This window comes from Callospermophilus lateralis, chromosome 16 (genome assembly GCF_048772815.1).
Source record: "Callospermophilus lateralis isolate mCalLat2 chromosome 16, mCalLat2.hap1, whole genome shotgun sequence".
Classification (NCBI taxonomy): domain Eukaryota; kingdom Metazoa; phylum Chordata; class Mammalia; order Rodentia; family Sciuridae; genus Callospermophilus; species Callospermophilus lateralis.
In genome coordinates, this window is record NC_135320.1 from 72,432,741 (window position 1) to 72,457,934 (window position 25,194).

The 25,194-nt window shown below is 34.1% G+C and overlaps 1 protein-coding gene across 2 annotated transcripts in view; it reads right to left on the reverse strand.

The window, feature by feature from the left end:
* Positions 1 to 301: 301 nt before the first annotated feature.
* Taf2 (TATA-box binding protein associated factor 2) overlaps positions 302 to 25,194 on the reverse strand; it is a 78,404-nt gene continuing 53,511 nt past the window's right edge. The window contains exons 22-27 of one of the 2 annotated variants that reach the window (XM_076835413.2): positions 20,410 to 20,519; positions 16,847 to 17,076; positions 15,479 to 15,634; positions 14,878 to 14,983; positions 11,317 to 11,439; positions 302 to 1,735 (exon numbers count right to left, since the gene is read on the reverse strand). In XM_076835413.2, coding sequence (XP_076691528.2) covers positions 1,434 to 1,735; positions 11,317 to 11,439; positions 14,878 to 14,983; positions 15,479 to 15,634; positions 16,847 to 17,076; positions 20,410 to 20,519 — 1,027 coding nt within the window. In that variant the 3' untranslated portion in view covers positions 302 to 1,433. The remainder of the gene's footprint in view (positions 1,736 to 11,316; positions 11,440 to 14,877; positions 14,984 to 15,478; positions 15,635 to 16,846; positions 17,077 to 20,409; positions 20,520 to 25,194) is intronic. The other variant, XM_076835414.2, reaches the window with a different exon arrangement.

Consider the following 25,194-nt stretch of genomic DNA (forward strand, 5'->3'; position numbering starts at 1 on the left):
ATTAATTAGAATCTTTAAATACCTGTCATTTAAGCACTTCAACATCTGAATATATTCCTTTGCATTCACATTCCAAGCCATCTGTGCTTTCTAATTCCCAAATATATCCTCACTTTGCTCATGCCTTTGAAGATACTGTTTCTTCTGCTGAGACACTTTTGCCTCACCTTTACCTAAATGATCCTTGCTATTGGGGCCAGCTCAAATTCACCTATTTGCAAAGTGCTCTGCAAACCATGTGGATAATACATACACAATAAAAAAGGAAACAAACAACATAGAAAGATACAAAGGCAGAATGGTCAATTTAAAAAGTTATTTATTAAACAAGTTAAATACAACTAAAAGTATACTTAAAAGTTTAACAATATTGGATCCCTTTTGAAATATCTGTTCAGGGAACAAGTATCTTGTCAAACTTTTTAATGACATGGGAAATGATAAAAATTGAAGATATAAAAAGCATTCTTAAACAAATAATAAAACACGTGGTAAATCCAGAAGAAAAAATAAAAACACAAAACCACACAGATTATTAAACCATGAAACCAAAACGTTTCACATGTTTGCAAATGCTTCTGTTACACTCACATGAGTACTGAACTGTCTTCATCCAAATTAATAAACAAATAAACTCACCTTAAGGTCATACATTGTGGTATACGATTTTAAAAAGAATACATGTTGGGTGTGTCCACATCTAACAAAACATTTTACATATGAACCTATTCACTTACACTTAATGGAAGACAAAACAAAACTTATAATTTAAGCATCTTGATTTGAGAACAACTGTGGATTTGGTATCTCTGTTAAATTCCAACATCATAATCACCAAATATGCTATCAAAAGATAGTTATTCCAATTTTTGCTAAAAAGAACTTCTTCCAAAAATTGTAGTATTTCAGGATAAAAGGAAACACAAGATATTCTTTGTTCATAAATTACATTGCTTAGTTTCTACTGTTAACACAAAAAATAGTGCAAGAGGGAAGACTCCTATAGAAAAGCCTCTGTCTTTTCAGTAGTTTCAAATGGCATTATACAATATTTCACTGGAAATAGTGGTTACACCACAGATTTGGCAGTTGCTTCTGTTTAAACCATAACTCTGCCCCATAACATCCATCAAAGGTTTTCAAACATAATTGGTTTTGGCAGTACACATAGAGATCATGATGTGAATGGGGACTGCCCAATGGACACGAGGGCTTTCGTAAAAGAAGTTTTCTCTGTGTGTCTGTGTGTTTTAAGTAGGAAACAGGCGATGAAATAGTTTATCCAGAACCATAAAACACATCTTCCTAATTAAATCTCAATTGTATAAATAATATAAATCAAATGTCTAGAACTTAAATGGATTCTCAATTTATGTAAGAAAAGCAAATCCTTTCCTGCCTTTTATCATTCTCCACAGAGGATAAAGCTTTAGTTATATACATTCTTCTGGACACAGAGGGAAAGGGCTCTTTGTCCCTTTTTCAGTCTGAAAGAGAGGAGAACGAGCAGACCTGCCACTGGCAGGGCTGGAGTAAGTGAAAGGATCCTTGTCCTTTTCTTTGCTGTCGTGCTTATGCTTGTGTTTATGTTTATGTTTGTGCTTCTTCTTCTTTTTCTTATGCTCATGGTGATGGTGGTCACTGTGTTTGGAGGATGTAGATTCCTTAGTAAATACTGAGAGTGGAGCTGTTGCCACTGGATGCATACTCATCTCCAAAGGCGATTGTTCTTTACCTTTAAGATTAAAAATACCAAATGAATTCCTGTTGATACCAAGGAAGACAAAACTAAAGTAAGAGGAAGCTGATGACAGTATTATGGAAAGGGAGATTCCTAAGTACTTATCACTTCCATCAGGAATGAGGAATATCAATAAGATATCCAACCAGTTATACAAAGTTTTTAGTATTTTTGGCCATGAAGTTGAATGTTTTAGTTTCTTAGTTTATACAAATTATGATATATACCAATGCATATATTAAAAGATGACCAAATTACCTTTCAATATTTTTAAGTATTACATGGTATGTCACAGATTAAGATCTACATTTGTCAATGAAAATATAACTACTTCCAATACAGTTCTGCCCTATGTATTATATGTAGAAATGGCAGTATTGATTAGTGCCATTGAAAGAACTATTCACTCACAAACGTGTTAGTTACTGACAATGATATTTTAGTGAAAACTGAACATTCTTATGGTCCCTTAATACCATTTCTGGGAATAGATGGGCAAAAGTAAACTCTCTGAGAGGATTCATATACACAGTTTTAGAAACCCAGAAAAGACATAGTGTCATTGAAAAAGAAAGGGTCAAGAATTGGGAGACTCTTGCTCTAGACTAGGTTGTCCTGCTAGTCTTTAGTGTACTTTATCTCTTAGAGCAGTAAGTCCCTCATCTAAAAATCTAAATAGAACATTCTCTCCAGTTCTAACAATCTACCAACCTAGGACTCTATAATAGTAGTTCCGAGACTTGAGTAAAAGAATTTTCTTCTTGTCCTTTGACCATGCTTTAAAAAATAATTACCTCTTATGTTACTTCAGGTTAATGGCATTGCTTTAGATGCAGCCAACTAAGGAAAAAGTCTGAGATTCATCTCAGATCCCATCTCCTTCAGATCTAACTGGTCACCAAATCTTGTTAATTCTCACAGCCTCTCTTAAATCAGACCCCACCCTAATCCTGTCTGCAACTGTATTAATTCATACCTCTTCATCTCATCTGGATTACACCAATAGTTTCATATTAACTGATTCCTCTGCCTGAAGTATACCCTAACTATACTTTATACAGTAGCACAGTAGGTTATTTGGCAATATCTGGAGACTTTTTTTTGTTTTTGTTTTTTTCAACCAGTATGGGGATAGGAAATGTAACTTGGCATTGTATGAGCAGAGAACAGGGATACTGCCAAACGAACAATCTACAACCCCCTACCCCACAACAAAGAATTATTATGCCTAAAGTATCAATGATGTCCAGGCTGGCAAACCCTGTTCTATAATAATCTTCCTAAAAACAAAGCTGACCATGATATATACTTAAAAGGTCAGTTGGTTCTGCTGATAATATATAAGCTTGGGACTGCAGTGTAGAAGTCTCCCCCATTACCACCCAAATTAACAAAGAAAAAAAATTCAAACTAAAAATAATCCAAGCTTTTCATTAAAATAAGCTTCAAGGTAACTGTTTGTATTTTAAAAAGTAATTTCTCAGCACAAATTCTGATCCAAACCAGCTCCAAAACAGTAGTTTTCAACAAAGTAGGACGTTTTCTAAAAACTATACCATAGCACTAATTTTACAGACAATTCACAATGTGTCCTAAAGTTACCTTTCCAGTCTTATCTTCCACTCTTCCTCTAGGCAAAAGAGAATATTTGTAAATATTATTTCCTTGTGCTTGGAATAACCTCCCCTTTTTATTATCTGGCTCACATACTCATTTAACAAATATCAGAAACTATAGGGGAACTAGAAAAAACAATGATAAATTGGATGGATCTTAGCTCTTCTGGAGCTTACAAATCAGAAAAGAAAAAAGAAAGTAAGTACACAGGACTTAAAGATACAGGAGCCCATTAGGGGACTTAAAGTATTTTGGAGGCAGAACTAGAAAGACAAAGTTCCCCAAAAAGTAATAGTAAAGATGTAACCTAAAGGAGGGTTTAGAGGATCACTTTAGTCTCTTTAATCGTTTAAAAATAAATTCAAATGTCTCTTTGGGATGTTTCCCCAATGTCAATAAGGAATTAGTTGTTTCAGTTCCCACAGTATAATACAGATAAGGAAAATAAAGTAGTGAGATTAAGTAATTTGCCCAAGGTGGTACTGACAGATCTGAGCTACAAACCCAAAAAGCCTGATTCTAAAGTCTCCTCTTAACCCTTTATGCTATGGGCGCGCCCTGCATGCAGACAGACTAGAATGTTTCTTTTTACCTATTAGTCTCTTCTATTAGCCTGAAAGTTTCTTGAGGGCAAGGAGTAGGTCTTTTTCCTCTGTGTCCCAGTGTGCACACAGTGTCTGACATCCCCTACCTGACCCCACTCTTGATAAAGCTTGCTAAACAAATTAATGAATTAATATAACAAAATTATATAGGGTTTCTTTTCAAATAGGATGTCAGCTGAACTTAGTCCTTACATAATTTGAGGTTCACTAGTTTTGATGGGAGGGGGATAAAGTACAAAAACTATTATAGATTATAATTTCTTTTTGGAAAGCTAACACTATTACTTCTGGAAAAGCTAAATAATTCTTTCTATGGAGAAGCAAGTTTGCAATATCTGAATCTTCTGTAATAACTAGTACCTAGATATTCTCTAGAAAAAGAAAAATAATTGAGATCATCTGAATCAAATGTACTAAAATGTGATCTTAATTTCAGTTTTAAATAAATTAGATGGGTATCCTCCCAAAGCTATTAATACAAGAAAACAGCTCCATGCCTAACAGAATGCAAAAACTAGGCAACAAGGAGAAGTAATAACAGACTTGAAAGCCTCAAACGATTTAGCTCCCAGCTCATCATTTAGTTATTCTACATAACAGACTTCTGCAACTTTCTAATTTGCTGTCTGCACTCCTGGGAGACTGAGGTCCTTTTCTGGCTTGAAAAAAAGTTTCTTCATCTAATCCTAAGTACCTGCCAAGCTACTTGGATTGCAGAAAAGCCAATAATTATACTGGAACCTGTAGTTCCCAGCAGAGGCAAGTACCAAATGAACAACTGAGTGTTTGTGGTGTACTCTTTTCTAAGGAATATTTAGAACCACTTTGAAAGTGATTCCAATCTTTTGTCTGCAGGTCCTAAAGTTTAAACTAAGGTTACACTGATCATAAATCTTGCACTTCATTTGATTTACATAGGGTCTATTTAAAAAATGGATTAGAGCTGGGGCTGTGGCTCAGTGGCAGAGCACTTGCCTACTATGTGTGAGGCACTAGGTTCGATTCTCAGCACCACATAAAAATAAATAAAGGTCCATTGACAACTAAAAATATTAATTTAAAAAATGGATTAGAATACAAGTTAAGAATACAGGTATTAGGAACCAAGGTCCTAGGAGAAATCTGATTCCAGGTCCGAGGCAGAATATTTATTTACAAGATAACCTGAAATATCATGTATAATAGGAAGGAAGTTAAAAGTCTTGCCAAACAGATTCATGAGTCAGCTTAAGAGGGCATTAATGTCCAAAGACAATTTGAATGCTGATAAAGATAATGATTATAACAGACTCAAGTGTCTCACTGAAGGATCCTAGTCAACCAATTCATTATCTTTAAATGTAATAAGTTTGTTATTTTAAAAATTATTGAATAAATAGAATCAAATATTTATTTTGACTTTTCTAAATAATTTATATCATTCTGTACAAATGAGAAAGAATTTAGCTTTATAGAAGTAGCAGATGAGTGGATAAAGAAAATGTGGTATGTATATACCATGTGACATATATATGTATTACTCGTAATTTCATTCTTCTTTATGGCACTGTTGATAAACGGATGGAACTGGGGAATATCGTGCAATATCACCATACCACCATAAGGACATGGTGGTAGGGAAGAATAGAAGGACTTTGGATTAGACAAAAGGGAATGAAGGGAGGGAGGGAGAATGGGAACAGGAAAAATAGTAGAATGAATCAGACATTACTATTCTATGTGCATATATGTTTACACAATCAATGAAATTCTACATCATGTACAACCAGAAGAATGAGAAGTTATACTCCATATATGTATAACATATCAAATTGTTTTTTAAAAAAAAGATGCCCTTGGGGAGGGAAAGGGGAAATACTGGGGACTGAATTAGAGCAAATTACATTCTATCCTTTTATAAATTATCTCAAAATGAAATGTAATGTTATGTATAACTAAAATCAATCAATAAAAAAGAAGGGCTCGTTTTTTTTTTTAAAGTAACAGATGAACAAGAATTTTACTTTATAGAAACAATCCAGCTTATAAATAAAAATAGAAGATGAATTAGAATATCACTATCTTGCAACCCTCAGGAACCTAATGAATCTACAACCTTGAACATTTACTGTGGTTAACCTCACGAAAAGGAATTGACCTGACACTGTATGCTTCCAGATGAAGAACACACCACCACGTGTAAATATGAACCCAATTACGTTCCAGTACAACTACTAATACTATAGAGACTTCTAATATGTTATACAAATAGCAAAATACAGACTTAAAAAAATACAGATCAAAAGCCTGGTTTCTTTAACAAAAACACTATAAGCTGCGGTGGGGGGCAGGGGACTGGAGAGAGAGGGATTGGAAATTTTAGAATAAAAAGGATATATTAGCAAATTGAAATGTGGACCTTACATGGACACTGATATAAACAAATGAATTGTTAAAAACAAAGCCAAAATAATGGGTTGGGGATATAGCTCAGTTGGTAGAGTGCTTGCCTTGCAGGCAGGCACAAGGCCCATGGTTCAGTCCCCAGCAACAAAAAAGCACCAAAAACAAAATAAGTGTACCTATGAATCAATTAAAATTGAAGCAAATTAGATATTTAATAGTATAAAAATACTAATTTTTAGGTATAATAATTTTACTGTGCTTATAAACTTTAAAATTTTTATCTTTTAGATACATATTAAATTGTGGATGGTATGACAAGATTTACTTCAAACTAATTCAGAAGGGTAGAAATGAGTAAGAGTACAGATTAAATAAGACTGACCATGAACTGATCATTGTCAAAACTAAGTTAAAAGATAAATGAAAATGAAGTTCATTGTACTAGTCTACTTTGTTGTTTTCCATAATAAATTGTTTCTTAAGAAGTAATTAGGGTAATTTAGCAATATATATGAAAATGTTAAGTGGCCATATCTTTGATATAGGAAAGTTCATTTCCAGAAACTTATACCACTAATATGTTCATGAAAATGTGCGAACACAGAGAAATTGTTTTTAATAGCAAAACATCTGCCCACATTATACTATCACCACAAAAAAAATTGTTAGCTCTTAGCTCTTATGTTTTTTCATTTGTTATAAACTGCATATATTTGCTTTTTCTCTATCCTTCTTGAAAACCTTTACCAGGTCTAATCCAAAGTGATAAGAAATACAATTTCCTTCTCATGTAGATCACATTAACATTCAGATTAAGTACACATGAATTTACTTTCACAATAATATAATGAGGTTACTCAAGGACTTTCATGAATATGCATGTATTAATCATTTCCTGGACAGAAACTGACACACAATTTTAGAGGTTTATAAAATGCTTAGAAACTTGAGGCCCAACCACAGTTAAGTGTCACTCCTTTTTAAGCTAATGAAAACCATTTTAGTGACCTAAAATATGTATTTCTATTTAAGATAGCAGATAAATCAGAAGAAAATAATACACATAATTCAAAATACTACAATTTTCCTATTTCATATTATAAATAGAAAACAAAAGACATATTCAGAGTTTTGTTGTTCTGAAAAATTTTTCCCGAAGACCAAATAAAATACACCATGAATAAAGGTTATTGCAGCAAATTTAACAAATGCAAAACAAAGAGAGAGAGGCACTTACTATAAGTTTAATATAGGTTTTTAGTTCACTTGATAAAACTGCTACTGAGAAACAGTGAATAATCTGCTAATTAATCTATTAAATTTGTTCATATTAAGTGCTTGGATTTAATCAAAAACCTGTAGGTTCTATTAGGAAAGGTATGAAGTAATTTTTTTTCCTCAATGCTTTAAAGCAATATAAAAATAAAGTGTTGAATTATACCATGATGATTTAAGGATAAAAAGATCAAAGTCTAGGGCTGGGGTTGTAGCTCAGTGGTAGAGCACAGCTTCTCATGCATGAGGAACTGGGTTCAATCCTCAGCACCATATAAAAATAAATAAATCAAGATACTATGTCCATCTACAACTAAAAAAATTAAAAACAAAAAAGAAAGATCAAAGTCTGTTTCTCATATTTAGTACCAAAGAAAGACCTACAGGGAAAGTTTCCAAACTTAAAAAAAAAAAAAAAAAAAGCTTTAACTTAAAAAATCAAGCACTAGAAATATGTTCTTCTGATTTGCACAAGAAGAATTACATAACATAGTGGCCAAAGTTAAGCAGCTGCAGGAACTTGCCTTCTCTTCCCCACAGAAACTACTAGGAATTCCCAATGCACCTTGTTCCCCTCACCTTCCTCTCCTCTTAATCACTGTAACACTGTAGCAACCTGGAGATAGCTCTGTCACCTTAAGCCTTTACAGTGGTGGAGAGAGAGCTGCAGTAGTTGGAAGGGAGGGGCTTCAGTATGTTCAGCCTATCACCAAGAGTACCATTTAGCCCTTTCTGCAAATTCCCTCCCTTACCTTAGCAAAGGGAAAGGAACACTCAGGTAACAAGGAAAACACACTTGCTACTTTTCCTTTCTTACCCTAATGGCTCAACCTACTACCCACATATGACTGATTACACCCTAATATGCCCTTTTATCATATACAAGGAAAGGGAAAATTGTGTATATGTGAGACAGGAGGTAGGGTGAGGTTTAGAAAGTAAAACCATTACTGTTCTCTACTAAACAGCTTCCATTTCCTCTTTTACCTAAATCCTCATTCCTTTTCTCTGTCTTCTAGATGAATTCTGCAACACATTTTAGTTCTTAATTCCAATTTGGTTCCCTGGTCCTAAGCTTAAGAAATCTGAGACTTCATCTCAGCTCAGGAACAAACGAGGCAGGGACCCAAACAAAAAAGCTTTAAACCCAAGGAAAAGTATAAATAAGCAGACTACAGGATGCAGCATAGGAAAAGTTTGAACTGGAAAGTACATACTCTCCCTATGAAGTCCTCTCAGTTAAATCTTCAAGAAAAATCTAGATTATGTGTGATCTCTTCATTTTTAGTCAACCCATTAAAAAATTTTTGTAAGAATTACCCAGATTAAATAAAAGACATTTCACCTGGATGAGCTGAATGTGCCTCCCCAAACCCATGTGTCCTTAATCTAGATTCCAAAGACTGAAGAGAGATCACCTTATTGCTGCTCTATCTTTCTCTCAGGAGCCTCTCATATGACTTTCAATCTCAGAAGATCCCCAGCTGTTACTGGGAGACAGGAAGAGAATACATTCCTTTTTTACAAAGAATTTCACATGACTTTATTTAGGTTAGGCTGAAGTTGTGCTTCTGACCTCCCAAAGATGAAGCTGAGTGGCCTGCTCTCACAGAAACTTTGTTATACACAATGGCTAGATTTGATACTTCTATTCTCCATCTGTGGTATGTGTTCAAAGGGCTTTTGGTAGGCTAGTTTGGGAAAGTTACAATATCCAACATTATCAACAATGTATTTATGGAAAAACTGCATTCAAAATTCTAAAATCAATACACATAAAAACAAACTTTTGGGGCTGGGGTTGTGGCTCAGTGGAAGAAGAGTGCTTGCCTCACATGTGTGACGCACTAGGTTCAATTCTCAGCACCATATATAAATAAAGGTCCATCGAAAACTAAAAAAAAAAAAAAATTAAAAAACAAACTTTTGGAACACTACCCTTTGTAAAATGCATGTTTTCTAAAATCTAAATATTGCTGTTGAGTTTTAAGAGATGCTCAATGGTTTTAGGGTACTGAATAGTCCAAATATACTTAAAGGAAATTATAAAGGCATATCAAAGAGTATATTTAAAATTAAAGTTTAATAGATCAGTCTACATAACTGCCATATATTTTGCCTTATGATATAAAATAGTTCTACATGGATACCAATCAAGGCTAAAATTAAACACTTTATTATTTTCCACCACTAGCCTGTATCTGTCTCTCCCCAGGCTTCTCATATGATGCAATGAGAACTACAACAAAGATTGGGGGTAGGGGGATTTTAAAAAGCAATATGGAACAATGATACAAAGCACACTAGTGGACATAAAAATGTATTAAAGTTTGCTTCTACATAGGTCTGTGGGCCACATCATTAAGAAAATCCAAACAATGTACTGAACTTCTTTTTGGACTAGAAACTGATTTGACTCTTAGAAATTCAGACAGAACTTATTTTTTCATAGGAAAAGAAGGCAGGCAGAAGCACCATAAACTATATCAATAAGTTTTAATCCCATATACTTTGTAATTAAAAAAAAAAACAGTAGAAAATTATTCATGTCCAGTAAAAGTTTAAAAAATACATTGATGATAAGGCAAAACTATACCAAAACCAAAACTAAAACCAATACAAAGCCCTGAGTGGTTGAGTGCTTTGCTTGTCTAGAATGTGTCAGGATCCAGGTTCCCCCTCTAGTACCAAAAGAAAAAACAAACAAAACCCCACAAAACAATAACAAAAAGAAAAAACAAAACAAAAAACAAACCCAGAACACAAAATCAGCAGAGGCCAAGAAATGAGAAATGTGAAAATTCATTCATCAGAGTAAACACCAAAGTGCAATAGTCTGGGATCTCAACATCAAAATATTTTGAAATGTCACTTTTATTTGAAGTCGCCTTTTAGTCACAGTGACCCCTAAGCTCTTCAAATGAATAAACAGTACTCTACTGCTTATACTGGAAAATAATTTTGGTTACATATCTTGTTTTTCACTCCCTGTTTCTTGAAAACTTGAAGACTGATGAATCTTTATTTCATGGTAGCTCATCATCATCTAAAGTTTATTACTCTTTATTTGGATTTTAACCTCTTAGTAAGTAACATAAGAACAGAATAAACAGAAAAATATGTAAAACCATGGAATAGGTAACAAGTACATCTGTATTGAATTACCTTTCATAAACTTAAGCCTAATTAGTATACAATAATTTAAAAGATATAACATTTGAATTTTCTAGGTAAATCATCAAGTCTTCATAAATGAATCACCAATCATGAACACTGGGTATATGGAGGGAATAAGCAGCTGATTTTCATATTTTATAAAGTTATAATGAAACAGATTTGATGGTTTCTACTTAAGTTAGTATTTGTCATAATAATTAGAAAATGTACTATAAGAGCAAAATATTAATTTAAAGGATATATATAATGGTATCAGGTGGAATGATTTTTATTTTCATTTATTTTTCTGTTATTTTCAAGTTTCCTGTAACAAAAGTACATTTCTTTTGAAACAGAAAAAAGTCTAATTTAAAAGTCTTTAAAGTTAAATAAAGTCAAATGTACTTTAAGGAAAGCAACTCCTAAGATCTATATTTTTAAAGTATTTTTTCAAGTTATTAAAGTAACTCTATGTAGTTTACAGATTTGTTCTTGAGGGGAAAAAAAAAAAAAGGAAATTAGTCGATTGATTTTTACCTGTTCCCTTACGTGTAAGTTCCATACTCCATGGGGGTTTTGTGGTAGCTGTGCTATCACAACCTGATGAATGCTGAGGCATTAAAGCAGATCGAGAGCTAGCTGGTCGATATTTGGAAAGTCCTAAAATGCCAAACAAGAGGAAAAGGATGGATTTACTTCCTTGTTTCCTAAAAGCTGAAAAAAGCCTGATGGGTTTTTATAAGTTACCCTTAAAACTAGAGGCAGTGGAACCACAGTAAAATTCTGATAATAAAAAGAATATCCTTTAAAAACTACTAACAATCCCATTTAACTTAATCCTTTGTCACAGGTCCTGTAAGTTTAAATCTGAAAATAATACACATTGAAGAGAGACAATATGGTGGAATGACTTGGTAAACATATAAATTAGATTCTATATTCTATTACAGAAACCATTTCATAAATTTTTTTACATGGAACTTTGCACATAATAAAATGTGCCCACTCTCCCAAAAATCCACTAATAAATTACAGTATAAAATTTATTTTAAAATAGATCAAAATAATTTAGGAATTACAGAAGACATTTAAGAAAGGAAGTGAGTAGGCATGGCTGCTCACATCTATAATCCCAATCCCAGTGGCTGGGGAAGCTGAAGCAGGAGGATTCCAGGTTTGAAGCCAGCCTCAGCCACTTAGCAAGGCCATAAGCAACTTGGTGAGACCCTATCTCAAAATAAAAAATAAAAAGGGATGGGGAGGGGCTGGGGATGTGGCTCAAGTGGTAGCGCGCTCGCCTGGCATGCGTGCCGCCCGGGTTCGATTCTCAGCACCACGTACAAACAAAGATGTTGTGTCCGCCGATAACTAAAAAATAAATATTAAAAAAAATTCTCTCAATCTCTCTCTCTCTCTCAAAAAAAAAAAAAGGGGGGGGGGATGGGGATGTAGCTCAGTGGTAAAGCACTTCTGGGTTCAATCTCCAGTGCCAAAACAAAAACAAACAAAAAGCAGATAGTGGTTTAATGGTGTAACACGATCAGTACCTGATACCAAATTTATCAACAAGTATCTATTTGTGTGTTAATTCCTTCACCTATAATATGGAAAAGTTCTAAGATTTGGATGTAGTTGGCCATTACATGTGTGTGTCAGTTCAGGCAAATCATTTAAATATCTCTGCTCAAGTTTACCACTTAAGTGAGCAAAACAGGTCACTATTATTATTAAGATCTCTTACAATTATAAAAGCAAAAGAATTCAGGACCTATTAGTTTCCAATTATATCCTAGGCTCATATTCTATGTGAAACCAGTTCTCAAATTCTTTAGTTCATCTTAGATTACCAGATCATATAAAATAATATAGGTCCCATAAATAAAAAGACAGACAAGCAAATCAAGGTGAATAGTGGGGACTTTAGAACTTAAAAAAAGTAAAATTAAAAAAACCTCACTCAAGCTGGGTGTGGTGGTGCATGCCTGTAATCTCAGCAGCTCGAGAAGCTAAGGCAGGAGGATCTCAAGATCAAAGCCAGCCTCAGCTAAAGCTAGGCACTAAGCAACTCAGTGAGATTCTGTCTCTAAATAATATACAAAATAGGGCTCAGTGGTCCAGTGCCCCTGTGTTCAATACCCGGTACCAAAAGAAAAAAAAAAATCTCATTCAAATGTAAAAATTATTATAAACGACAACTACATGGGGTATTAGGATTTTCAAATAAGAAGAACATAAAAAAGAAGCAACTCAGGAAGGACATAAAAAGAAGAAAAAGAATAGTCATATTCATAACAGAAAAATGCATTAAAAGCAAACCTGAATAATAACAGTTATTATTATTGGTACTGGCAACTGAACCCAGGGGTGCTTAACCACTAAGCCATATCCCCAACCCTTCTCATTTTTTGAGACAAGGTCTTAATAAATTGCTGGGATTAGAGATGTGCACCACCACACCCAGCATTAAACCTTAATTAATCATTTTAGAGTTCCTAAATAAGAATCTTAACTTATTACACTGAGGATAATAAAACAGTACTATGACAGATATGATAATGATACATATAGATTAATAGATTATACCTTATGCATCCATATTAATTTTAGAAACAACGTTGAGTGAAAAAAGCAAGCCATATTATCATACCATTTTCATAAAAATTCAAACAATAAGAGCAAGTAAACACAGAATAATACATCTGTGCTGTATACTATCAAGAAAAGCAACAAAACTAAATTTAGAAAAAGAAAATTCAAGATAGTAGTTAACTACGGTGCAAAGACAACAGAATAGAACTAGGACAGAAGTCTACAGGAGCATCCACACGTGCACTATGTTGTACAGGTTGAGAGATGATCAAGTTCACAGATACTTGTTCTATTTATTACTGTATTTCATGACTTATGCACAAGTCATATCAAAAGCTTTAATTATTCCTTAACAATTAAAAAAATGTTTACATATACTGATATAATCTCTTCAAAAAGTACCATGGGCATGCACAAAGCAATAGGTCCAATTTCCAGCACTGAAAAAAAGGCGGGGTGGGGTGGGGTGGGGGAGAGCACCATGACAACAAATAACAAGAGATAAAAAAGCTAGCCTGTAGTGTTAGCTACTTGGGAGGCTGAGCTCAGCCTCAAGGGATCCCTTGAGCTCAGCAGTTAAAAATCAGCCTGGGCTGCATAGTGAAGTGAAATCACCCCTCACAAAAAAAAGCTGTATGAAAATCTTAAGACGAATATCTCACAATATAGCTACTATTCTTTTCAATAGTATTTCAGGAATATATACTAAGAACATAATTTAAAAAGTAAAAGTATCAAAAGCTTTCTTGTAAAGATATTCAGTTCAGAATTGTCTATAATCAATAAAGACTAGAAACAACCTCAATATCTGCCAACAGGGAAATAATAAGGCAAATTATAAGCATTATCAATTCAATAGTGTCTTGGGTAGTATTTCCAAAAGAAAACTTGCTTTGAGAGATACATGCAAAAGTCTAGAATATATTACATGGAATAGGCAGGCACAAAGAGAAAGTAGTGTTATGGGCAGCACTAGATTTAGTTTTAAAAAATTAACGTAAATATAGTTACATTATTAAAAACTCAATGAGACCTAATTTTTCATTTCAAAGCTGAGTCTACCACACATGCGCACATACACTTAAAGAAATTAAAGCTATTGGGCTGGGGTTGTGGCTCAGTGGTAGAGTGCTCTCCTAACATGTATAAGGCACTGAGTTTGATCCTCAGCACCACATAAAAATAAATAAAATAAAGCACCTACAACTAAAGAAAAATATTTTTAAAAAAGAAAAGAAATTAAAGCTATTGTAAGGAATCTGATAAACAGGTTTTACAAAAAACAAGTGCAAAAGCACACAATATTTTAAAAAATTAAAATTAAATCAAGAGAAACACTTAAAATTTTTTTATTTTGCTTATGTGTTTTAAAATCTGGTATCATCTAATATTTTGTACTGGCTGCCTTTTCAATTTTATAGGTTTCACTTGAAAACAAAGCAACAAACGTTCAAATGGAGATATCATGTGAACTCCTTCTTCTCAGTGAGAGTAGAATATTAATCTTACCTGGAGTTGATGGTCTTTCAAGCATGTTCAGATGATGGGAGATGAAGGCCTGACTATCATGAACAGTATCCATGTCAATCTCCTCCTCATCTTGAGAATTTGAGAACTAAACATAGGCACACAAAACAAACAAAATAAAAAGAAGCCATTACATCACTTTATATTTAGATCTTATCTTTTAGAAAAAGTGGCAGAGGCAATAAGAATATAACCCCTTATAATCTTAAAAGGAAAAGCAGTCTCTTTTCCTCAAAAGGTATTTAGAGAAAGGAAGGATTAGGTGGTCCAGCCTCCAAAAGAAGCTGATTTAGAAATTACTGGAAATGTAATAGCAACTAAAATCTACTCCTATATTGTGGGAAGAAGTAGTGAGTTGTGGTGAAACGTGCACACATAGTTCCTTCCCCAAAGAGAGAAGAAATATGTGATAATAGAAGTTAAATAATTGGATGAAATGACTTGGAAGAACATTTGGGTTGTTTTATGATTCAGTCTGTCCCACATGTTCCTGTTAAGGAAAAACCATTCCAAGTATTCAAAAAGATTTATGAGAATGTGAATACCCTACACTGTTAATACAGGTTGAACCTGTATTTCTTACTCTGATTTTGAGTTTGACTTTACTGCTATCCTCATTCTTCTCCAGTATTTGACCAGGTTCTAGTGGGGACCCCAGTGGTGTATCAGCCTTCCTCTTCACTCCCTGCTGATGAGCTGATACATTACATGATGCTTCCTTGGCAAGGTGATCATCTTCCTGTGGCAATATTTAAGATCAAAATTAGACTTGTAAAGACAAGTAGCTCATATTATAGCTGAAAACTAATAGCTATAACAACCATGCAGATTAGAGCACGCCCAAAGGCTAAAAAATGGGCTTAAAAATATAACCTTTTTCTGTGTGTTTTACTTTTGGGGTGAGAATATAAGTATTTAAGTGAATTTCCAGAGCTTTTCCAAAAGAATGTCTTTTAGTGTCACTTTCTTCATTTATCCTAAAGTGTGAATGTGCACAATTAACATATGGGCAAGAACTATAAACTATTTATTTCCACAGGTTTATAAATATCTAAATCTAAAAGAGCTCCTTTTTTAGACTTGTTTTTCCTATGTAATAATTGGCCTTACTTCTTTAAAATCAAACTCTAAGACACATGTAAAATTTACAACAAATAAGTGTGGTTACATTTCAAAAAAATTTAGGTAAATAAGTTTAAAAATTACTTAGTATCATAGAGAAAATCTGAGTATCAAAATGTTAAAACACCAGTAGGGCTTTGCCATGCAAGTAATCTGGTCTAAATATTGGTGAAAAATGAAGCTTGAAATACTAAAGACACTGTCATCAGTAAGAAAATTGTTTCTGGAAAACTTTGTTTATAGTCAAATAATTAATATCTATCCTATAAGTCCTTTTACAAAAAGGCTGACAATTGTATGATGTATAGTTAGAAAAGCTTTTCTAAAGGCAAACACACACAAATATATAAAAATTTTTTAAGACAGTCTTCTCCCAAATCGGCAGCTTATTTATTTACCTGATCATTCATTCATTTATTTATTTTCATTCAATAAGCACTTGCCAGGCACTTACCATGTTTAGAATTGTGCTAGGTACTACACAGAGCAAAAATTTAAAAAGACAGGGCCTTTGAGTTCAAAAAGCTTGCCATGAGCACATTTGGACAAAACAGATTAATATGTAATAGATTAACTATTCATTTTTATTTTCTACTACTCAGAGGAGAAATTCTATGCTCAAATATTTTTTTAAATGATTATGTCATCACAAAAGAGAGTAAATGGACTGATAAAATGCTAAACAAATGTTAGCTACAGGTTTTAAAATGGCACTGTGAACTGTTTTAGTTGCTATAAAATTTACCAGTTCACAAGAAGCAATTCTTTCCTCTAGATGGCTCTATATAATAAAACTATATCTTCTGTATGTAATACTTGTGATTCTTACAGGATTCTGAAATCCAACTAGCTGTGCATGACTGCTTGGATTATTCGCAGCTTCTTGGTTGCCTGCTACAGCCTCTGGAATTATAGTAGGATTCAAGACAGCTTTTTTCTCCTTCAGATTAAGAACCAACCCAAGCTCTGGTAAGGGTAAACAGGAAGGTCTACTGAGGCCAAAAAGTGTGAAATACAAGTCCACAGCACCACACCGCAACCTCCAGTCATGTGAAGTACCTAAGATATAAATAATAAAGAAATTTTATTATCACACCTTTATTCTTACAAAATGAGTACTATACATCAACTAAAAAAATCTAATATTCTAAAAACATTTTTTTCCCTCTGGCTTTCAATACTCTTTTACTTCTTCCTCACCAGTAATTAGTTATACCACATTCATTCATTCTCTGTCCAACTTGTCTGATTCTCTTCATCAACAGACTGTCAAGCAAACATCACTCCATAATCCTTCATGTACCCTATCACAGAAACAAAGTTTTAAAGTATTTAAAGTATTAAAACAAATACCTACTGCTCTCCTACCTTTTATATATAACAACTATTTATATCTAATAAAACACATTTCAACCTATCTTTTGATTGAGTCTTTTTTTTTAATTAATTTTTATTGTAGGTTGTTCAAAACATTACATAGTTCTTGATATATCATATTTCACACTTTGATTCAAGTGGGATATGCGCTCCCATTTTTACCCCATATACAGATTGCAGAATCACTTCAGTTGCACAACCATTGATTTACATATTGCCATTCTGGTGTCTGTTGTATTCTGCTGCCTTTCCTATCCTCTACTATCCCCCCTCCCCCCTCCCCTCCCCTCCCCTCTTCTCTCTCTACCCCCTCTACTGTAATTCATTTCTCCCCCTTATATTTTTCCTCCTTTCCCCTCACTTCCTCTTGTATGTAATTTTGTATACCCCTGAGGGTCTCCTTCCATTTACATGCAATTTCCCTTCTCTCTCCCTTTCCCTCCCACCTCTCATCCCTGTTTAATGTTAATCTTCTTCTCATGCTCTTTGTCCCTACTCTGTTCTTAGCTACTCTCCTTATATCAAAGAAGACATTTGGCATTTGTTTTTAAGGGATTGGCTAGCTTCACTTAGCATAATCTGCTCTAATGCCATCCATTTCCCTCCAAATTCTATGATTTTGTCATTTCTTAATGCAGAGTAATACTCCATTGTGTATAAATGCCACATTTTTTTTATCCATTCGTCTATTGAAGGGCATCTAGGTTGGTTCCACAGTCTTTTGCTATTGTGAATTGTGCTGCTATGAACATGGACGTAGCAGTGTCCCTATAGTGTGCTCTTTTTAGGTCTTTAGGGAATAGACCGAGTAGGGGAATAGCTGGATCAAATGGTGGTTCCATTCCGAGCTTTCCAAGAAATCTCCATACTGCTTTCCAAATTGGCCGCACCAATTTGCAGTCCCACCAGCAATGTACAAGAGTACCCTTTTCCCCACATCCTCGCCAGCACTTGTTGCTGTTTGACTTCCTAATGGCTGCCAATCTTACTGGAGTGAGATGGTATCTTAGGGTGGTTTTGATTTGCATTTCTCTGACTGCTAGAGATGGTGAGCATTTTTTCATATACTTGTTGATTGATTGTATGTCCTCCTCTGAGAAATTTCTGTTCAGGTCCTTGGCCCATTTGTTGATTGGGTTATTCGTTATCTCATTGTCTAATTTTTTTAGTTCTTTGTATATTCTGGATATTAGGGCTCTGTCTGAAGTGTGAGGAGTAAAGATTTGTTCCCAGGACGTAGGCTCCCTATTTACCTCTCTTATTGTTTCTTTTGCTGAGAAAAAACTTTTTAGTTTGAGTAAGTCCCATTTGTTGATTCTAGTTATTAACTGTTGTGCTATGGGTGTCCTATTGAGGAATTTGGAGCCCGACCCCACAGTATGTAGATCATAGCCAACTTTTTCTTCTATCAGACGCCATGTCTCTGATTTGATATCAAGTTCCTTGATCCACTTTAACTTTTGTGCACGGCGAGAGAAAGGGATTCAGTTTCATTTTGTTGCAAATGGATTTCCAGTTTTCCCAACACCATTTGTTGAAGATGCTATCCTTCTTCCATTGCATGCTTTTAGCCCCTTTATCGAATATAAGATAGTTGTAGTTTTGTGGATTGGTTTCTGTGTCCTCTATTCTGTACCATTGGTCCACCCGCCTGTTTTGGTACCAGTACCATGCTGTTTTTGTTACTATTGCTCTGTAGTATAGTTTGAAGTCTGGTATAGCTATACCGCCTGATTCACACTTCCTGCTTAGCATTGTTTTTGCTATTCTGGGTCTTTTATTTTTCCATATGAATTTCATGATTGCTTTCTCTATTTCTACAAGAAATGCCGTTGGGATTTTGATTGGCATTGCATTAAACCTATAGAGAACTTTTGGTAATATCGCCATTTTGATGATGTTACTTCTACCTATCCATGAACAGGGTATATTTTTCCATCTTCTAAGATCTTCTTCTATTTCTCTCTTTAGGGTTCTGTAGTTTTCATTGTATAAGTCTTTCACCTCTTTTGTTAGGTTGATTCCCAAGTATTTTATTTTGATTGAGTCTTTATACTAAAACCAGTGTTAGTTTCAATCTATCAGAGACATCAGGCAAATTTGGTGAAATGTATGTAATACTTACAAACCCATAGAAGAAGAACAATAACCTGAATAAATAAAAATGACTTAAAAAAGACATAGGTTTGGGGTGTGCTCTGTGGTAGAGCATTTGCATAACATTCACAAGGCCCTGGGTTCAATCCCCAACACAGGAAAAAAAGGAATTACAAATATCTAAAATATAAGCAGCATAATGATAATATCATCACTACACTTGTCTAACAACATTTTTAAGTATACAATATAAGCCAGATACTGTGCTTAACTCATTTTAATTCTCAGTTTACAGGAGTTGATATAATTATCATGTGCATTTTATAAATGAAAAAAGTTTAGAAGCTACACAGTGAGAAAATAACTAAGACTCAACTATCTGCAAACTGGTTTCAAAGATAGTGCTCCTAAGCAGTGTTATCCTACTTCTTGACCTCACTCAAATAAATTAAGTTAAAACTATAATATACCATGAACTCCAGGGTGCAGACGAAAAACAATATGCAGTTTTAAAAAATGGAGACTGATTCTATATGCACTGACTGCCCCTGCAAGGATAAGAAATTGGTTACTTATGGGAAAGGCCACTAAGTGGCTATGGAAAAGAGGTGGAAAGTTTAAGTTTTCACTACTACGTAACACTTTGTAGGGTTATATTAATAGCCCTTTAATCATCTGAAACACTTTAAAATAAATTAATCTTTTATTTCGTTAACCTCAGTGGGGAGCAAAGTGAGCATATTCTTAACCAATATTATAATACCCATCACTGTAAAAGTGTGATATTCTACTTGGAAAAAAAAAAAAAAAGGCAAAAACTAAAATCTTCTGTTCTTAAGTGCTATTGAATTGCAAGTCTGCTATAAAATGAAAATACTCTAATAATAAAAATTTCTTTAAAAATCACTGCTCTCTTACCAGAATTCATAAGTTTCCAAAGTTGATCTACCAGGGCTTCATTGCATAATGGAGACTCCATGTTCTTTGTAAATGGTGGATTCTTAGTCAACATATTTAGAATCTTATGCCTGAAAGAATAAAAAACAAATTAGTTAATTAATTTTTGCTGACCATCTATTGACTGATACTGAGTCAGAGATACCACAAAACAGCTGAAAATTATGTGTACTTCTTCCTTGCTAATTTGCCACTTTCCATTAGGCCTAGTTTTGTGACTAGATTAGTTTGATTTCAGAAGACTTTGAGTTACATCCTAAATACTTCCTACTTGTTTCAATTAAAAAAAAATCTGGTTGTTTTGCTTCTAAATCAACTAACTGTGCAATAAAAAGCTTCACTACACAATCTTAACCAATCTTTACCATAACATTTTGTGTGTGTGTGTGTGTGTGTGTGTGTGTTAGTAGGCCTTTGCATATTTTAAGCAAGTACTCTACGACTTGGTTATATCCCCAGCCACTTTTATAATTTTGAGACACAGTTTCAAATGGCACAGGCTGAACTGACTTTTTCCTCCTGCCTCAGACACCCTAGTAGCTGGAATTATATGCTTGGGCCACTGTTGAACTGACTTTTTCCTCCTGCCTCAGACACCCTAGTAGCTGGAATTATATGCTTGGGCCACTGTGCCTAGCTACACCCACCCCATGTTTTAAAATAAACAATCTACTCTCCATAGAAACATGTACAAAAAAGAAAACACACATAGACTGGTCAGTTAAGTACATCTTAAAAATGAGGCAAAAACCCCCAAAACCCACAAAATACATAATAGACCTAGAAGTCTACACTTGAGATAATAAAATGAATATAGACATCATTATTCTATCTTTGTAGAGAATGTGAGGGAGCATTTTAAATGCGGTACCTACAAAAAGATTCTTCAAATTAAGCTGAGGTAAAAAAGAGTCAATTAAGAAAAGTATTCTCATAGGGGTAACTGTTAAACTCTACTAAGTCATTTAGTCAAAATACGGCATATGATGAAGAAAAAATTTGAAAAAGAAGTATCTGATGGTATGAAAATAAGACATCATAAAGTATATAGAGAAAAGACAAACCCAGGTCTAAGATCAAGGAAAAATTCAAGGTTTAAGAGTAACTGGAGAGCTGGGGTTGTAGCTCAGTGGTACAGCACTCGCCTAGCACGTGCGAGGCCCTGGGTTCGATCCTCAGCACCACATTAAAAAAAAAATAATAATAATTAAATAAAAAAAGAGTAACTGAAATTCTACAATATAAGTGAGAGGGAAAGAAACTGAATTTTATCCTTATGGTGCTTAGCAAATCTTGAGAAAAGGTGAATCTGGGAATTTTTTTACATTTAATTGTTGGTGGTAAGACACCAAAATAGACTTGAAACTAGGAAAGAGATGGGAAGAAAGCTGATCTGTAAGTGATAATTTCTTAGACATTAAATGCTTATTGGCTATAATTTCATATTTATAATACTGAGATGTGGATTCTGTTAAATACACTTTGGGGCTATGAAATTAAAGACTATAAAATAAGACTGCTAAAAGACTACAAGAACAAAAAAGCAAAATGTGGTTATAGATACAACTATGAAGTGTGGTATGAATTTTTATAGATATCTACTTTTGTCTTTATGGATAAATAAAATTCCTGTCCTTCAAGAACTATTACTCCATTTCTAAGAGTATAGAACTGTATTTCTGGGCTTGGGCCACTGTGCATCCTTAAAATGTGAGTGAGTCCCAATCTGGTCAACTATTTTGACCATCTCAGTTAAGAAGGTTCTTTCATTCTTCATCAAGATTTTAAAATTTTTAACTAATTGATTTTATTCTTTCTGTGTGTTGAGGGAGATGTATTCTGGCTGTGCTGATTGGTTCAGTGATATATATACATACACTTATTTCTTTTTCTTTCATTTGTAGTATTTTTAAAAAATGTAATTATTTTTTCCTAGCATAGTCAAAATTTTGAGGGTTCAAGTATTCTAGATTGTACAATTTGATTTGGTCCTGTATTATTTTCATTTGTTTATTTCTATTGTTTCTCTTTTTCTCTTCTCCTGCTAACAGCCAAATTCTGTTGTTTTTTGTGGTACTGACAATTAAACCCAGGAGCACTTAACCACTAAGCCACATCGCTGAGTTGCTTAGGGCTTCAATAAGTTGCCAAGGCCAGCTTTAACAATTTTCCTACCTTCTGAGCTGCTGAGATTACAGTCATGTGCCACCGTGCCTGGCCAAATTCTATTATTCTCTTTCCCAATACTTTGCTTTCCCCCCAACCCCTTCTATATAAACATCACATCTACATTTCTTCTGCATTTACTCCGTTCACTTTTTAAAAAATTTTTAAATTTTTGTTATACATGACAGCAGAATGCATTACAATTAATATTACATATAGAGCACAATTTTTCATATTTCTGATTGTACACAAAGTAGAGTCATATCCTTCATGTCTTTATACGTGTACTTAGGATAATGATGTCCATCTCATTCCACCGTCTTTCTACCCCATGCGATCTCCCCTGCCCTCTCCTTTTCCCCTTTGCCCTATTTAGAGTTCATCTAATCCTCCCCACCCCCATCACATTATGAATCAGCATCCTTAAGTCAGAGAAAACATTTGGCATTTGTTTTTTGGGGTCTGGCTAACTTCACTTAGCACTAATATTCTCCAACTCCATCCATTTAACTGCAAATGCCATGATTTTATTCTCTTTTAATGCTGAATAATATTCCATTGTGTATATATACCACATTTTCTTTATCCATTCATCTACTGAAGGGCATCTAGTTTGGTTCCACAGTTTAGCTACTGTGAATTTAGTTCCAGAAGATCTTTAAAGAAGAATTAATATCAATATTCTTCAATTTATTTCAGGAAATAGAAAAAGAGGGAGCACTTCCAAATTCATTCTATGTGGACAATATCACCCTGATTCCAAAACCAGGCAAAGACACATCAAAGAAAGAAAACTTCATTCACTTTTTGGAACTGTAAAGTCTTTTCTCACTTCCTAACACATTTACTTTCCCCCTAATTAAATGTACTTTTATTATCTTTCAGAACTAATTGATTTATATAATTCCTCCCCCACCATTAATGCTAATACAGTCATTACTGCTATAGATGATAAGGTTGACACTTGCCATTTGCTTCAAAGCCATATTCAGTTCATGGTTATGGTTTTTACTGTTGACAATTGCCCGAACCAATCTTTCTTTTTTATTGGAGGCAATTAGTGTTGAAGACTTCACAGTAGGGACTAGGTATTTACTAAACACTGTATATTGTTTGTTGTTTGCAACCCTTGTTCTGTTGTTTATTTCACCCCATTCTGTGAGGTGCTAAGAACCTATGGGTACACTAAAAGTTCATAGGTTAGAGATTCTGCTGCTGAACTAAATATTCCTTAACATTACTTCTACTCAAGGGAGGAAACCAAAGACTCAAACCAATAAGGACTCAAGGAGGGAAAAAAAATGGAGAAGGAACCCAGGTCCCATTCCTTGGCATCTACATATACATCAAAAACAGAGAGAAGTCCCAGAACAAATAAGATTAAATAATAAAAGAATACCCACAATAAAAGAGGTAGAGGAGTCCATCTGAATTGATGCATAAGACTACGACATTTGAAAACATGAGAAAACAGGTAAACAGATCTCTCAAAATCCACAATCCCCCAACAAAGATCCAGCTGATACTAAGGTGGGTGCAAGCCTAGAGAAAGATTATTTAAAAAAACCCCATTCTTAAAATGTTCAATGAACAAAAGTAAGACATAAGGAAGGAATTGAGAGAGCAATTACAGAAGATGAAAGAAAACTTTTAAACAGAGTGAAAAGACCAAACAGAATTCCTAGAAATGAAAGATACCATCAATCAAATTAAAAACTCACTTGAAGGCTTCACTAACAGATTAGACTGCAGAGAATATACAACCTTAGCCCTTGAAGACAGAACTTTAGGCCTTAAAGAGAGGCTATATTATGATCTTGAGTACACAGAAGGCAATAAAAGAGAAAAAATTATAGAACATGATCAGTATATAAAAGACATCTGGGATAACATTAAAAGACAAAACCTGAGAATCACTGGGATAGAAGAAAACATGGAGATAAAAACTTAAGACATAAAGAAAATTTTCAATGAGCTAGTTACAGAAAATTTTTCCCATATCAGAAATGGTATAGACATTCACATACAAGAGGCTTACAGGACCCCAATTAGACCTAGTCAAATGAAAAGCTCACCAAGACATATCATAATCAAAATGCCTAAATAGAAAATAAGGAAAGGACACAAGAGAGAAACATAAGGTCACATGTAGAGGCAAACCAATAAGGTTCACTTCTGATTTCTCAGCTGAGATCCTAAAATCAAGGAGGACCCCAAAAGAAAACAACTTTCAGCCAAGCTCAATTTCAAACTCAAGGGGGGAAACAGAAACATTCCATGACAAGAATTAACTAAAAGAATTCATGAGCACCAAACCAGCACTACAAGGAGTACTCAAAGAAAAACTTCACACATAGGAATAGAAAAGGAATTCCCAAAGCCCATAAACAGAGGAAGTTAACAGAAGAATAATCCACTAAATGAGCTCAAAACAGGATAAAATATAGCCGAAAGAAAGAAAAGAAAGAAAGAACGAACGAGCGGAAAAACACAAACACATATCCAGACTAATGCTGATTGTTAATAGTCTCAAAGCCCCAACTAAAAGACACATATTAGCAGACTGGATCAAAAAAACAA